The sequence below is a fragment of the Bombina bombina genome, chromosome 6, assembly GCF_027579735.1.
Source record: "Bombina bombina isolate aBomBom1 chromosome 6, aBomBom1.pri, whole genome shotgun sequence".
Classification (NCBI taxonomy): domain Eukaryota; kingdom Metazoa; phylum Chordata; class Amphibia; order Anura; family Bombinatoridae; genus Bombina; species Bombina bombina.
In genome coordinates, this window is record NC_069504.1 from 557,461,806 (window position 1) to 557,476,029 (window position 14,224).

Consider the following 14,224-nt stretch of genomic DNA (forward strand, 5'->3'; position numbering starts at 1 on the left):
TCTACCAAAATCATGCAGCTTAGTAAACATGGCCTGACAGTAAACACCTTGAGATATTATAAAATGTTTAGTTATGTATAGTAAAACAACTTTACTTACATTGCTTATTTGCCCCCTTTTCATGTAATTTAGCTCTGAAAATTGTGGATTTTGCCAATTATTAGAACTTGAAATACACCCTGCAGACTTCTTAAAGGGACATGAAACCCCAAATTTTTCTTTCACGAATTAGGTAGAACATACAATTTTAAACAACTTTCCAGTTTACTTCTATTATCAATTTTTTTTTAATTTTCTTGGTATCATTTGTTGAAGGAGCAGCAATGCACTACTGCTTTCTAACTGAACTCATGGGTGAGCCAATGACAATCGTTTTATATATGCAGCCACCAATCAGCAGCTAGAACCTAGGTTATTTGCTGATCCTGAGTTTATACTAGATAAACCTTCCAGCAAAGAATAACAAGAGAAGGAAGCAAATTAAATAATAGGAGTATATTGGAAAGTTGTTTAAAATTGTATGCTTTGTCTAAAACATGAATGTCTAATTATGACTTTACTGCCCCTTTAACCCTTTCACTACCGGGAATTCCAGACAAAAACTTGCACAAAATACCAGAGCATTTTTAGCATTTTTGCTATTACTCCATTTAAACATAAACAGAGCCTTTTTTTTATTTACCTATCAAACCTATATATATATTTTTTAAGTAGACAACCCAAGGTATTGATCTAGGCTCATTTTGGTATATTTCATGCCACCATTTCACCGCCAAATGCCATCAAAAAAAGAAATGTGGTACTTTTTCACAAACTTTGGGTTTCTCACAGAAATGATTTACAATTTACAAATGTTTGTAAAAGTTTCTCTGGGATCCCCTTTGTTCAGAAATAATAGACATATATGGCTTTCCCATTTCTTTTTGGTAATTAGAAGGCCGCTAATTGCAGCTGCGCACCACACTTCTATTATTCCCGGCAGTGAAGAAGTTAATTATGTAGCTTAAAAGGTTAATGTTAGCTTTAGTGTAGATATTAGCCTCCTACCTGACTCTCCCTGATCCCTCCCAAACAGAACTCTTCCCTCCCCCACCCCCCACTGGTAACCCCCATCTTAGGTACTGGAACACAGTCTGCCAGTAAGAAAAAAATAAGGATTTTTTTTTTTTAAATACATTTTTTTTTACTTCTATATTTCTCCAGTGTAGGATCCTCCCTTACACCCCAACCTCCCTAATCCCCCCCAAACAGCTCTCTAAACCTCCCCCCTCTAACTGTTAGGCACCATCTTAGGTACTGGCAGCTGTGCACTACTGCTTTCTAACTGAACACATGGGTGAGCCAATGACAATCATTTTATATATGCAGCCACCAATCAGCAGCTAGAACCTAGGTTATTTGCTGATCCCGAGTTTATACTAGATAAATCTTCCAGCAAAGAATAACAAGAGAAGGAAGCAAATTAAATAATAGAAGTATATTGGAAAGTTGTTTAAAATGGTATGCTTTGTCTAAAACACGAATGTCTAATTATGACTTTACTGCCCCTTTAACCCTTTCACTACCGGGAATTCCAGACAAAAAGCATTTTTTTCCCTTCTTTATTTCTCCAGTGTAGAATTCTCCCTTAAACCACAACCTCCCTAATCCCACCCAAACAGCTCTCTAAACCTCCCCCCTCTAACTATTAGGCACCATCTTGGGTACTGGCAGCTGTCTGTCAGTACCTATAAAACCATTTTTTTTTTAATGTTTTCTGTAGTGTAGTGTAACCCCCACCCGCGATCTTTAGTTAGGGGGCCCCCACACCCGCAGATTTCCTTTTCTGTAGGGTAGATGGCCCATCTCTCCCTGTCCCTTTATTTTAAATTTTCCGTAGCATAGGGCCCTCCCACTTCCTCCCGCCTTCCCTGCTGGGCCATCCACCCGCCTCCTGCACACACCTCCCAACGGCTCCAGCAGAAGATCGCTACAGATATAACGATCAGGCATCTGCCCTCATATGGAGGTGGAGCACCAATCGCGCTCCGGCTCCATATGCAGCAGATGCCTGAAGCTTCAGGAGCACCAGATCTCGGATGTAACTTAACAGCCTAGAGTGCTGGAGCATCCTGAAGCGACAACGTGTATATATATATATATATATATATATATATACATGGTGCGGTACAATAGCCAAAGTACCGCACCACGTATATATACACGTTGAATTGGGTGAAGGAGTTAAGGGAACATGAAACTCAACATTTTTATTTTATGATTCAGATAGAGACTACAATTATAAACAACTTTACAATTTACTTTTATTCTCTAATTTGCTTAATTTCCTTGGTATCCTTTGTTGAAGAAGCAGCAATGCACTAATAGGAGCTAGGTGAAGAAATGGTGAGCCAATAACATGAGGTATATATGTTCAGCCACAAAATTAACAGCTCCTGAGCCTACCTCGGTATCTATTTTAAACAAAGGAGAACAAAACAAAATAGATAATGGAAGTATATTGGAAGGTTGTTTAAAATCACGTTTTATCTGAATCCTGCTACATATTATTCCCTAATTGGTTTTAACAACTGTAAAACCATGCACTTTATACTAAAATTAGGACCATGGCTAGCCTGTTGTCTGCAGACTAAAGCCTAGATAGGCACCTCCAAAAAAGACACATGGTGGGTAGAGTTTGGCTAATAAAAAACAATTGCAGCAAACAACATGTTAATTTGTTCTAAAAAAAAGTTTACATTTTGCTTATATGTTTTTCTATAGCAATACAAAAGAACTGTCTTTCCAATTATAAGGTGTTTACTGTCCCTAGAACCATTCATAGGCTGCCAAAACAGCAAAGGTAAACCCAAATATAAACACCAACATACAGTTGTTTCTAAATTATTAAGATTTATAGAAATCCGAGTTCAATTTTACGTGTGTATATATATATATATATATATATATATATATATATATATATATATATATATATATATATATATATAAATCTTGCAATGAGCTGGCAAAAGGTTAGAAAGGACCACAAAGTATTAATAGAATTATTCTGTTACTTATTATTTCTTCTGGAAATATGAATTAATAGCCAACAGAAATGTTCTAGAACAGCCACATACATTTACTAAATAACTACATCAAATTATCTAACTTTAATAAACATAAAATACAAGGTAAAAACTGAATAAACACTTTTTTTCTGAACTGCAGAATGTGGTCAGAAAAAAATTCAAAGACATTCCATTCCACTGCCCAAAGTGAAATCATAACTGTTAAACACTGGAACCTTTGCACAAAATGAAAAGTGCTTTGTTTGAAATGGGGCATTAAGGACTTATGCAAATAAATGTGCAAAAATATATAAAAAGAAAAACAGGTAATGAATAAAAAGGTAGCACAACTGTTACACTTTGGAAACCATCAAATAAAAGAAAATCTGCTATTTCACCTGACTAAACATTTTTATAGTAATGTCTTAAACAATGCACAGCTCATAAAACAGAGAAACCGATTAAGACCAACACATATAACAATTCCAAGTAAATGAATAGTTAGCACGGGCATTGGTTAATGTTCCTATAAACAATACTGGGAACGGAATGTTATATTAGTCTCTGTCTGAGATCATAGATCAATTTAGGTGGCACATTTCTGTATACCCACATCGTGTATCTTACTGGAACATAGGAATTTTAATTTGTACCTTAACCCCCAGGGTGCCAAGCACATTAATATAACAAGCTCCTGGAAGTAACCTTCCAGGGCATAACACATTATTTAATATGCAGCACACATTAGTTGATTACCTCTCCCTTTATACTTGGGATTAGCTTATTTTGGGGCTAAGGAAGGGATGGGACAGCAGTCCCATGGCTTTTCAATAATAGCAATCACGTGCACACATGCTGCTCTTCTCACCAGGTAACAGTGATCAGCTTTGACAGGAAATCTGGAGTATTGTCACTGCCGTGCTGCAAATGCCCACACCATGGTACACTCCTACCATTACACACACACACACACTCTACCCAAAGTGCATTCCCATATCCAGCCGACCTCCCAACAGTGACACAGCCCCCTCACTGCACCCACAGAGTCCATGCGCACACACAGAGCACACCCTCACTGTCACTGCACCCACAGAAACCTAACTATTACTGCACACACTTTAACCTTATTCCCACCCATATTGTGCATCCTCACAGTCACTGCACACACAGAGCCCTTATTATCACCACACACAAATAGCACACCCTCACTGTCACTGCACCCACAGAAACCTCACTATTACTGCACACACTTTACCTTTATTCCCACACATATTGCACATCCTCACAGCACTGCACACACAGAGCCCTTATTCTCACTACACACAAATAGCACACCCTCATGGTCACTGCACCCACAGAAACCTCACTATTACTGCACAAACTTTACCTTTATTCCCACCCATATTGTGCATCCTCACAGCACTGCACACACAGAGCCCTTATTCTCACTACACACACAGAGCACACCCTCACTGTCACTGCACCCACAGAAACCTCACTATTACTGCACACACTTTAACCTTATTCCCACCCATATTGTGCATCCTCACAGTCACTGCACACACAGAGCCCTTATTCTCACTACACACAAATAGCACACCCTCACTGTCACTGCACCCACAGAAACCTCACTATTACTGCACACACTTTACCTTTATTCCCACCCATATTGTGCATCCTCAGTCACTGCACACACAGAGCCCTTATTCTCACTACACACAAATAGCACACCCTCACTGTCACTGCACCCACAGAAACCTCACTATTACTGCACACACTTTACCTTTATTCCCACCCATATTGTGCATCCTCACAGTCACTGCACACACAGAGCCCTTATTATCACCACACACAAATAGCACACCCTCACTGTCACTGCACCCACAGAAACCTCACTATTACTGCACACACTTTACCTTTATTCCCACCCATATTGTGCATCCTCACAGTCACTGCACACACAGAGCCCTTATCACCACACACAAATAAAACACCCTCACTGTCACTGCACCCACAGAAACCTCACTATTACTGCACACACTTTACCTTTATTCCCACACATATTGCACATCCTCACAGCCACTGCACACACAGAGCCTTCACACTAATTAGACACACACACCACTGTTACTTGACACACAGTACACTCGCTGCCACTGCACACTTATTGTCACTGCACACACAGTAACCCCCTGCGTCACTGCCCATTCTGTGCATAAACACCATTCACTCAGAACCCTTATTTTTATGAAATACATATACAACACCCTTAATACACTCTTATCACCCTCATTGTCATTAAAACATAGCACCCCTTTTCTCACAGTTCATCTTATATAATAACGTAATGCAATAGATATTTATGCACATTGAGAAACGTGTTATTACACAAAAAAACAGGTGTTAGCATAACAGGTCTCTGCAGTTTTACCATCTGCAAGGAGAGTGCAGTTTACAGGAAAGGAAGCTTAATCTCTCTCTCAATTATTTTTTATAAATGACAATAACACCTTAACCCCTTAAGGACCACAGCACTTTTCCATTTTCTGACCATTTGGGACCAAGGGTATTTTTGCATTTCTGCAGTGTTTGTGTTTAGCTGTAATTTTTCTCTTACTCATTTACTGTACCCACACATATTATATACCGTTTTTCTCGCCATTAAATGGACTTTCTAAAGATACCATTATTTTCATCATATCTTATAATTTACTATAAAACAATTTATAAAATGAGGAAAAAAACACACTTTTTCTAACTTTTACCAAAATCTGTTACACATCTACAATCACCAAAAAACACCCATGCTAAATAGTTTCTAAATTTTGTCCTGAGTTTAGAAACACCCAATGTTTACATGTTCTTTGCTTTGTTTGCAAGTTATAGGGCAATAAGTACAAGTAGCACTTTGCTATTTCCAAACCATTTTTCCCCCCCCAAATTTGTATAAGTTACATTTTAACACTGATATCTGTCAGTAATCCCTGAATAACCGTTTAAATGTATATATATATTTTTTTTTAGTAGACATCCCAAAGTATTGATTCCTGGCCCATTTTGGTATATTTCGTGCCACCATTTCACTGCCAAATGCGATCAAATAAAAAAATTGTTTACTTTTTTACTAACTTTTTCACAAACTTTAGGTTTCTCACTGAAATTATTTACAAACAGCTTGTGCAATTATGGCATAAATGGTTGTAAATGCTTCTCTGGGATCCCCTTTGCTCAGAAATAGCAGACATATATGGCTTTGGAATTGCTTTTGGGTAATTAGAAGGCCCCTAAATGCTGCTGCGCACCACACTTGTATTATGCCCAGCAGTGATGGGGTTAATTGGGTAGCTTATAGGGAGCTTGAAGGGTTAATTTTAGCTTTAGTATAGAGATAAGCCTCCCAACTGACACTTCCCACCCCCTGATCCCTCCCTGACTACTCTCAAACAGCTCTGTTCCTTCCCCCACCTCACTATTGTCACCGCCATCTTTAGTACAGGCAGAAAGTCTGCCAGTATAAAAATGAAAAGTTTGTGGGTTTTGTTTTTTTTAAATTATATATTTTCTGCAGTGTAGGATCCCCTTTACCACCCAACCTCCCTGAGCCCCCCCCCCCCCCCCCCCCAAACAGCTTTCTAACCCTCCCCCCGCTCACTATTTGCTGCCATTTTGGGTACTGGCAGCTGTCTGAATAAATTTGCCCATTTTATATATATATATATATATATATATATATAATATTTTTTCTATTTTTTTTCCCTGTAGTGTAGCTGCTCTCGCCCTCAATTCTCTACCCCCTCCCAGACCCACATCCTTTTTTCCTAATCATTTACCCCCTCTCCCACCACATCTTATACTTAAATGCTCATATGAGCAGATCGCGGGCGCGCACCCGCCGCCTCCCACGCGCACCGGCAAGTGAATTCACACTGCCTGCCGAAGTTCCACATCGATGGCCGCCCACCCGCCTCCCTGCAATTGTTCCCACCCACCAACGATCGCGGCCATCGATGGCCGATGCAGAGAGGGTCACAGAGTGGCTCTCTGCATCAGATGGCTAAAAAATGTTATTGCAGGATGCCTCAATATAGAGGCATCACTGCAATAATATGAAAGCGGCTGGAAGCGATCAGGATCGCTTCCACCGCCTGAAACCACAGACGACGTACAGGGTACGTCCTTGGTCATTAATGACCGTTTTTTGTAGGACGTACCCTGTACGTCGTTGGTCGTTAAAGGGTTAATTTTTCAATTAATAAAAATTATTTAACACTTCAAAATCTTAATGTACATGTTTCTCAATGTCCAATACACTCTGGGAGCATACAAATACAAACCACAAAATAGTTAAAATAAAATTAGCTGTGTTGTGGTTACATAGTAGATAGACACTAGCCAGTTCTTAGGTCTTTTGACACAACATTATCATGTTTTCTTGGGCAGTCAGTCTAGCTGTGGTACAATTAACATATGAAGCAGTGTAAGCATGAAGAAACCTGAAAAGTGCTGACTTTACAGCAGTAATAGCAGTGATTTGTGTATAAGTGCAGTAAAGGTAGTACAATGCACACACTGCTGCATTTGTTATTCATTTAGATGAGTGACTGTCCAGGCAAACATGACGGTTGTGGCATTGACAAGGTCAATCCTGACATCCTGCAGCCTGTCATATTACATCACACAGATATTCTGTAGTACATAACAGAACAAAAACAGTAGAAAGTGAATTATCAGGTATACCAAATAAGGATAAAATAAAAATAAAAATAAAAGTAACCAGCATGGATAAAGTCAATAAAAAGCAAAAAACTCCATAACCTGTGAAAAAAAAAAAGTCTTGAAAAAGGCCCTATTGGTGGGCCGAAACGCGTTGGCATATATGGTGAGCTATATTCTTATTACTTAGAGTCTATTTTAAACAATACTGCTCTATGTTGTACCTTTTCTTTTTGTTTTCACAGGTTATGGAGTTTTTTGCTTTTTATTGACTTTATCCATGCTGGTTACTTTTATTTTTATTTTATCCTTATTTGGTATACCTGATAATCACTTTTGATTATTTTTTCTTATTATTTTTTCACAGTTTTTCACATTTTTACCCAATTCTGGTGTTGTTTACATTTTTGTTTTTCCACCTCTTGGATTACAATCACTTATTTGGATCAGTTGGATCACTTGGATTGTTTTGGATCATAAGAAATTACTAGACCACTAGGATTATTATATAACCTTTTTCACAATGGACTAACAGACTTATTTCGCACAGTCATTTGGATTTTATTGATTATATTGATATTGTTACACACATTTACCTCTGCACATCTTTGGACACATTTTGCACACACTTGATTATCACCTATATATTTTTCATACTTTTTATTCTCTCACCCTATTCATCATCTCCATATTGTGCCCTAGACCCCTAGGGGTCATACTATATACACATTTTTGAACATACCTTCCATCTTTGTTTTTATATTTTTGACCGCATCTTCTATCATTGGTATATATATTGTGTGTTTTTACCTATATTATCATTGTATTATTTCATCATTGTATTATCGTATTATCATTATTTTTAATTAGTACTATGGATCCATGTACTTTATTGTATTTGTAATATGTGTTATTAAATATTTTTAGCCTATATCACTGTTGGACTCCACTATCACCCTCTTTGGACCTGGCCTTTTATTCTAGGCGCTCCTTACACTTTCTACTGTTTTTGTTTCTATGGGTAACTAGGGACCCATTTGTTATAGGAGCTTAGGTCCTTTGAGTTAGCGCCGTCGGATAGATATTTTTTGTACATAACAGAACACTAAGAATAGTTATAGTTAAAGTACATAATACAAACTAGTGAACTCCGCCACACCACCGCTTGACCACCGCCACACCACTCCCAGATGTATGCCTGTTGCTCCCACACACTCAGCAATCTCTGTAATAATGGCCGTTTTGTGGGCATTTTCAGGTCTGCCCACTGGTCCGCCTCCTATCCTCCCTCTCCGCCTCAGTTTTCATGATGAACAGAGAATTTTAAATCATCTGTAGATCCCAAAGCTTGGCTGAGAGCCTAAGGGGTGAAACGTGCATAGCTGGCATGCAGTTACTTGTTCAGCAGGCCAAGCTTTGGGATCTACAGAGGAGGAGGATAAAGTATTAACGCTGCAGAGCGCTAAGGAGCCATGGTGAACTATCCAAACAAAGAGCAGATTACACCGCACATGGTGAGATGACTGGTGAGCATAACCTGTGTTAACACCACAAAGGAGGAAGACCAGATAGGTCTGACAGACTTCTGGCACAAGATTTGATAACTGCACGGTGAACAAGGTAACAGGCTTCCACCCACTACAGGAACATCCTGGGAATGTATGAGTGAGTACACTGCGAGTGTTACCCCATCTGCTGAAGATTAACCCCATGAGAGGATTCTCTGAAGTGCTATTAAGAGAGCTTTTATTGCTATGGTAAAAGGGAATCCAGGGAACAATAGCATTATCTCGATTTGCTCCATGAGCTCTTATTGAACTTTTATCTCCTCCTGATCCATGATGCAGAGATGGAACTGACTTTAGCTACTATTGTTGCCTGTTGTTTTTCAGGATATTTTTCATTAGCAGTTATATTTTATTTTTGTATATGGTAATACTAGTTATTATTTATTATCATTACATAGTTTGGTGGAGAGCTCTCTAGCTGTTCCATAGTGCACTATGTTATAATTTATATTTCCTTGATATTTGGCCGCTGTGACAGTAATATATTGCCATTCGTGTTTTCAACATTCACTATATTTTGCTTCTGTTTCCTTGGTGGGTACTTGCTTTTTACTAGCTTCTATATTATATACTTTCTAAAGAAATTAGGTTGTGCTGGATAGGATAGTCTGTATTGCTCTATTGCCACTTATTTAATCAAGTACTATCCTTGTGCATCTGTACCCTGATATACTTGAACTCAGGATACAGCCCTAATTAAGTATTACTAACACTTTAATGTGCTGATATCACTTGTTTTATATATATATATATATATATATATATATATATATATATATATATATATATATATATATTTATATATTAAGCTTTCTTTCCTGTAAACTGTATTCCCTTTGCAGATAGTAATATATATATAATTGAACTTTCATTTACCTTTTTGGGTGAAGAATGAAGTCCTTAAATGTATATGGTCGCTCCAACCGTGGATTTTCTGTCTGGATAAAAACAGTAAAAATCACACACACACAAAAAAAAAACGTTTTGAAAGAAATATTATTATTATTATCAGTTATTTGTAGAGTGTTGGGCAGCACTAACTGCTTAGTAGTAAAGTAAAAACTGTTTCCTAGCAGATAAAAATATGAATTCTCTTATTTTAATACTGTATGATAATAGTGGGTGATTCCAAAGAACAGCAGAAGGCATGCAGCAAATTATTATTATAGAATGCACGGATAATCACATAATCAAGGTTTGCAATAACAAGGAAAGTATGTGGGTTTTATTATTATTTACAGTCAAGTAAACAGAGGCCCTTGTTATTATGTGCACTGTTGTTTTGCAGCAATTTCAGGCAGTATAATCCAACACTATTCAGTGTATTTCCCAGCGAAATATTTTTCTTTGAAGTAGCAACTGTGCATCAGTCGAATGACTGTCAAAACACTAGCAGCTCACTGAAAAGTAACGTATGCCATACCTCCCTGGCACTGAAGAGCTGCCGACACATTCCTGTGAAACTATGAGATATATAGAAAGTTCATGGCATGTCCTTGAAATAACTTACTCTCTGCTCACTGAGCTTTCACAGAATGCTACAGTAAAACACATAATTCCTATATTGTTTAATAGAGCAGATTCACAGAGACAAAAGGAATTTACTAACCTTAGTGAATTTGCTTTTGTTCACTGGAATCTTGGGTATTAAGGAAATCAGGCCACTGCTAGAAACTGCTTGGTTTAATCACAAACATCAGATAAATGCTATTTGTTTGTGTTTTTTGTAACTTTTGAAACTTTTAAAAGGGACATTGAAGTCGTTTTTGTTTATGCAGAGACTGCATCAGCAATTAAGTACTGAGCTGAAAAACACCTAAAAGGATTTAAAACCATCACTTTATGGTTTTATAAACAAGTTGAAAACTCTGGAGAATATGTTTATCTCATCACCCTTCACTGGGATCTGTGCCATTGGGTTTGCCTGTTTTTTGGGTTTTTTTTCCCAGCCACAATTTTTCCTTGTACTGAGGAATAGATGGATACACTATATGGCCAAAAGTATGTAGAGACCAGTACTAATTATTGAGTTCAAGTGTATCAGCCACACCAAATTGCTAACAGGTGCAAAAAAATCCAGCACAATTTCAGCTCCACTACATCTGCCCTAGTCATCTGTAAGTGTTGTTATTGTGAAGTGGAAGCATATACAACAGCACACACAGACAGTGTCTTCTGAATGCTGAAGTGTGTTGACAAGTAAAAATCACCTATCATCTGCTGAATCACTCACTACAGAGTTCCAAAATGCCTCTGGAAGCAACATCAGCAAAATAACTGTGCGTTCAGAGCTTCGTGAATTGGTTTCTATGGCATAACAGCTGTAAACAAGCCTCATATCTACATGCGGAATGCCAAGTGTGGGCTGGAGCAGTGGAAATGTGTTCACTGGAGGGATGAATCATGGTTTACTATCTGGCAGAATGATGGTAGAATCTGGGTGAGGCAGAGGCAGATGCCAGGAGAATGCTATCTACCAGAATGCACAATTCCTACTGTAGTTTTGTGGAGGAGGGATAATGAGCTGGGGATGTTTTTCAGGGTTACGCTGGGCCTCTTAGTCCCAGTGAAGGACCATCTTAATGAAACAGGATACAAAGACATTTTATACAATTGGGTGCTTCCAACTTTATGGCAACAGTTTGGGGTAGGCCCTTCCCTGTTTCAGCTTGATTGTACCCCTGCGCACAAAGTGTGGTTCATGAAGACATGGTTTGATGAGTTTAGTTTGGAGGAACTCGAGTGGCCTGCACAGAGCCCTGACCTCAACCCCAATGAAAACCTTTGGAATTAAATGGAACACAGATCGACAGACAGATCTTCTTTGCCAACATCAGTGCCTGACCTTGCACATGCTTTTTTATTGAATGCAACAAAATTCCAAAGACATACTCCAAAATTTTGTGGAAAGTCTTCTCAAAAGAGTGCCAGCCATTATAGCCTCAAGGGTGGGAGTGGGAACTCATTATTAATGACCATGGTTCTGGAACTGGATGTTTAACAAGCTCATATAGATGTGATAGTCAGGTGTCCACATACTTTTGGCCATAAAGTGTAACTCTGAGGTTTTAATCTGAATGAGTTAAACCATATTTTTGGTGCAACTGTCTAAAAAGCAATTCTGACATTTTGTACATAGTAGCTTCTAAAACATACATATTATTAGAAGAGTCATAGCGCTTGCCTGTTTTTTTGTTTAGTTTAGAAAATCTGTACTACCAATAAGCATCAATTTATCAAACAAAAGACAGGGAAGTCTTTTTTGCTTCAACCTGTTCACGTGTATATCCTCTTATTTTTTACAAAATTATTTCAATTGAAAAATATTAATTTAAGCATTGAGACTGGTATATCATCGTTTGCATCAGTTCAATGTTAATCAGTTTCAGATGTCTCCAAGAAATGTGCCTGTTTTCTGGATTTATTTACAGATGCTAACAAAATGATTCTCCATTTTAGAGATAGATTCAGAAAACCTTTTAGTTTATTCTTTTTATCCTGAGAAAGAAAATTATGATTTCAATTTCTAAATGCAATAATAATAGATAACCAGGATAACAGTAAGCCATAAACAATGGCAGTGCAAATGGAAAAGGAAGACATCTCCATTGGAAGGATGAGTTAATTAATTGATTCCAGACAAATATTAATGGTATATAAGAGGTAGCAAGTGATAATATAGGATACAGCCTGAAACATGAAAATTCTCTGTTTAAAAACACATAAGCCTTTCTCACTGAGATTGAGTCTATGATTTAAGTGCTACTAAGGGGCGCAAAACACCTCAGACCATGTACTTGCTCCATGCCTGCTTCAATTTTTTACAAGAATGCAAAAAAATTGGATTTTTACATTTTCTACTGATGCACAGCCATTTCTCTACTTTAGGGGCTTAAAAGACCTGTAAATAGAGTAGATCGTCATAATCAACAAATACATAATAAAAAGATAATGCAAGTTTGGCCTATTTCCACTCCTCGTGTATCATGTGACAGCCATCAGCCAATCACAAGTGCATATACATATATGCTATGTATTCTTGCACATGCTCAGTAGGAGCAGGTGACTCAAAAAGTGTAAATATAAAAAGACTGTGCACATTTTGTTAAAGTTCTATAAAATTGCATGCTCTATCTGAATCATGAACATTTCATTTTGACTTGAGTGTCCCTTTAATTCAGCAGTGTAGTTCTCTGCTTTATCCAGCTAGCACCTTTCCTGTGTGAATGGAATACTGGCGGGTGACATCATCACATGTTGCCCTGGATGCTGAACCTGTTGCTGTGAGTTTGTAGCAGCCTTGTAATTACATTGAGGATTTGAAGTCGACTTTGATTCCCAGTTTAGTAGAATGGAAAGAGAGAAAGTAAGAATTGTTGGCTCTTTAAGAATACGCATACATTATAAAAAACAAATTAACGTCTAATTTCAATAAAGCTTTGAAAACAAAAAAAAACAAAAAACAAATTAACTATGTTCCAAGACATCAAATTTTATAGGGGATTTTAGACTTTATTGGCTCCTTAAATACAGAGATTTTGTGAAATGTCATAAAATCATGTTCTCCCAGGTAGTTCCCTCTTCTTGCCCTCTTTCTTTTTACTTTTTTCTTTGGTCCGGCTTCCTCCCTTCATCCTTGATCAAATCACCATTTTTTTATTTTTTATTTTTCTTCTCTTTTCTTTCTTCTTATGGCTGCAGACGATTGTTGTAAAAGTACTTCATGTATAAAAACATCATGTAATGCATTCGTAGCACCATCTTAAGCAATGCCTTTATAATTCATAAGGACTGATGGGACTCAAACTTACATTTGCTTATAGCTGTTCTCAAAGCCCTAGTAGAAATACAGGCTGTTCATTGTATACAAGATTCAGTTATGCTGTAACTCCG

General features: G+C 37.7%; 1 protein-coding gene across 3 annotated transcripts in view; it reads right to left on the bottom strand.

Moving 5' to 3' along the window:
* NEDD4 (NEDD4 E3 ubiquitin protein ligase) overlaps positions 1-14,224 on the bottom strand; it is a 430,182-nt gene that overhangs the window by 123,193 nt on the left and 292,765 nt on the right. For all 3 annotated transcript variants that reach the window (XM_053717506.1, XM_053717505.1, XM_053717503.1), the window contains one exon: positions 10,208-10,269. In XM_053717506.1, the coding sequence (XP_053573481.1) occupies positions 10,208-10,269 (62 nt within the window). The remainder of the gene's footprint in view (positions 1-10,207; positions 10,270-14,224) is intronic.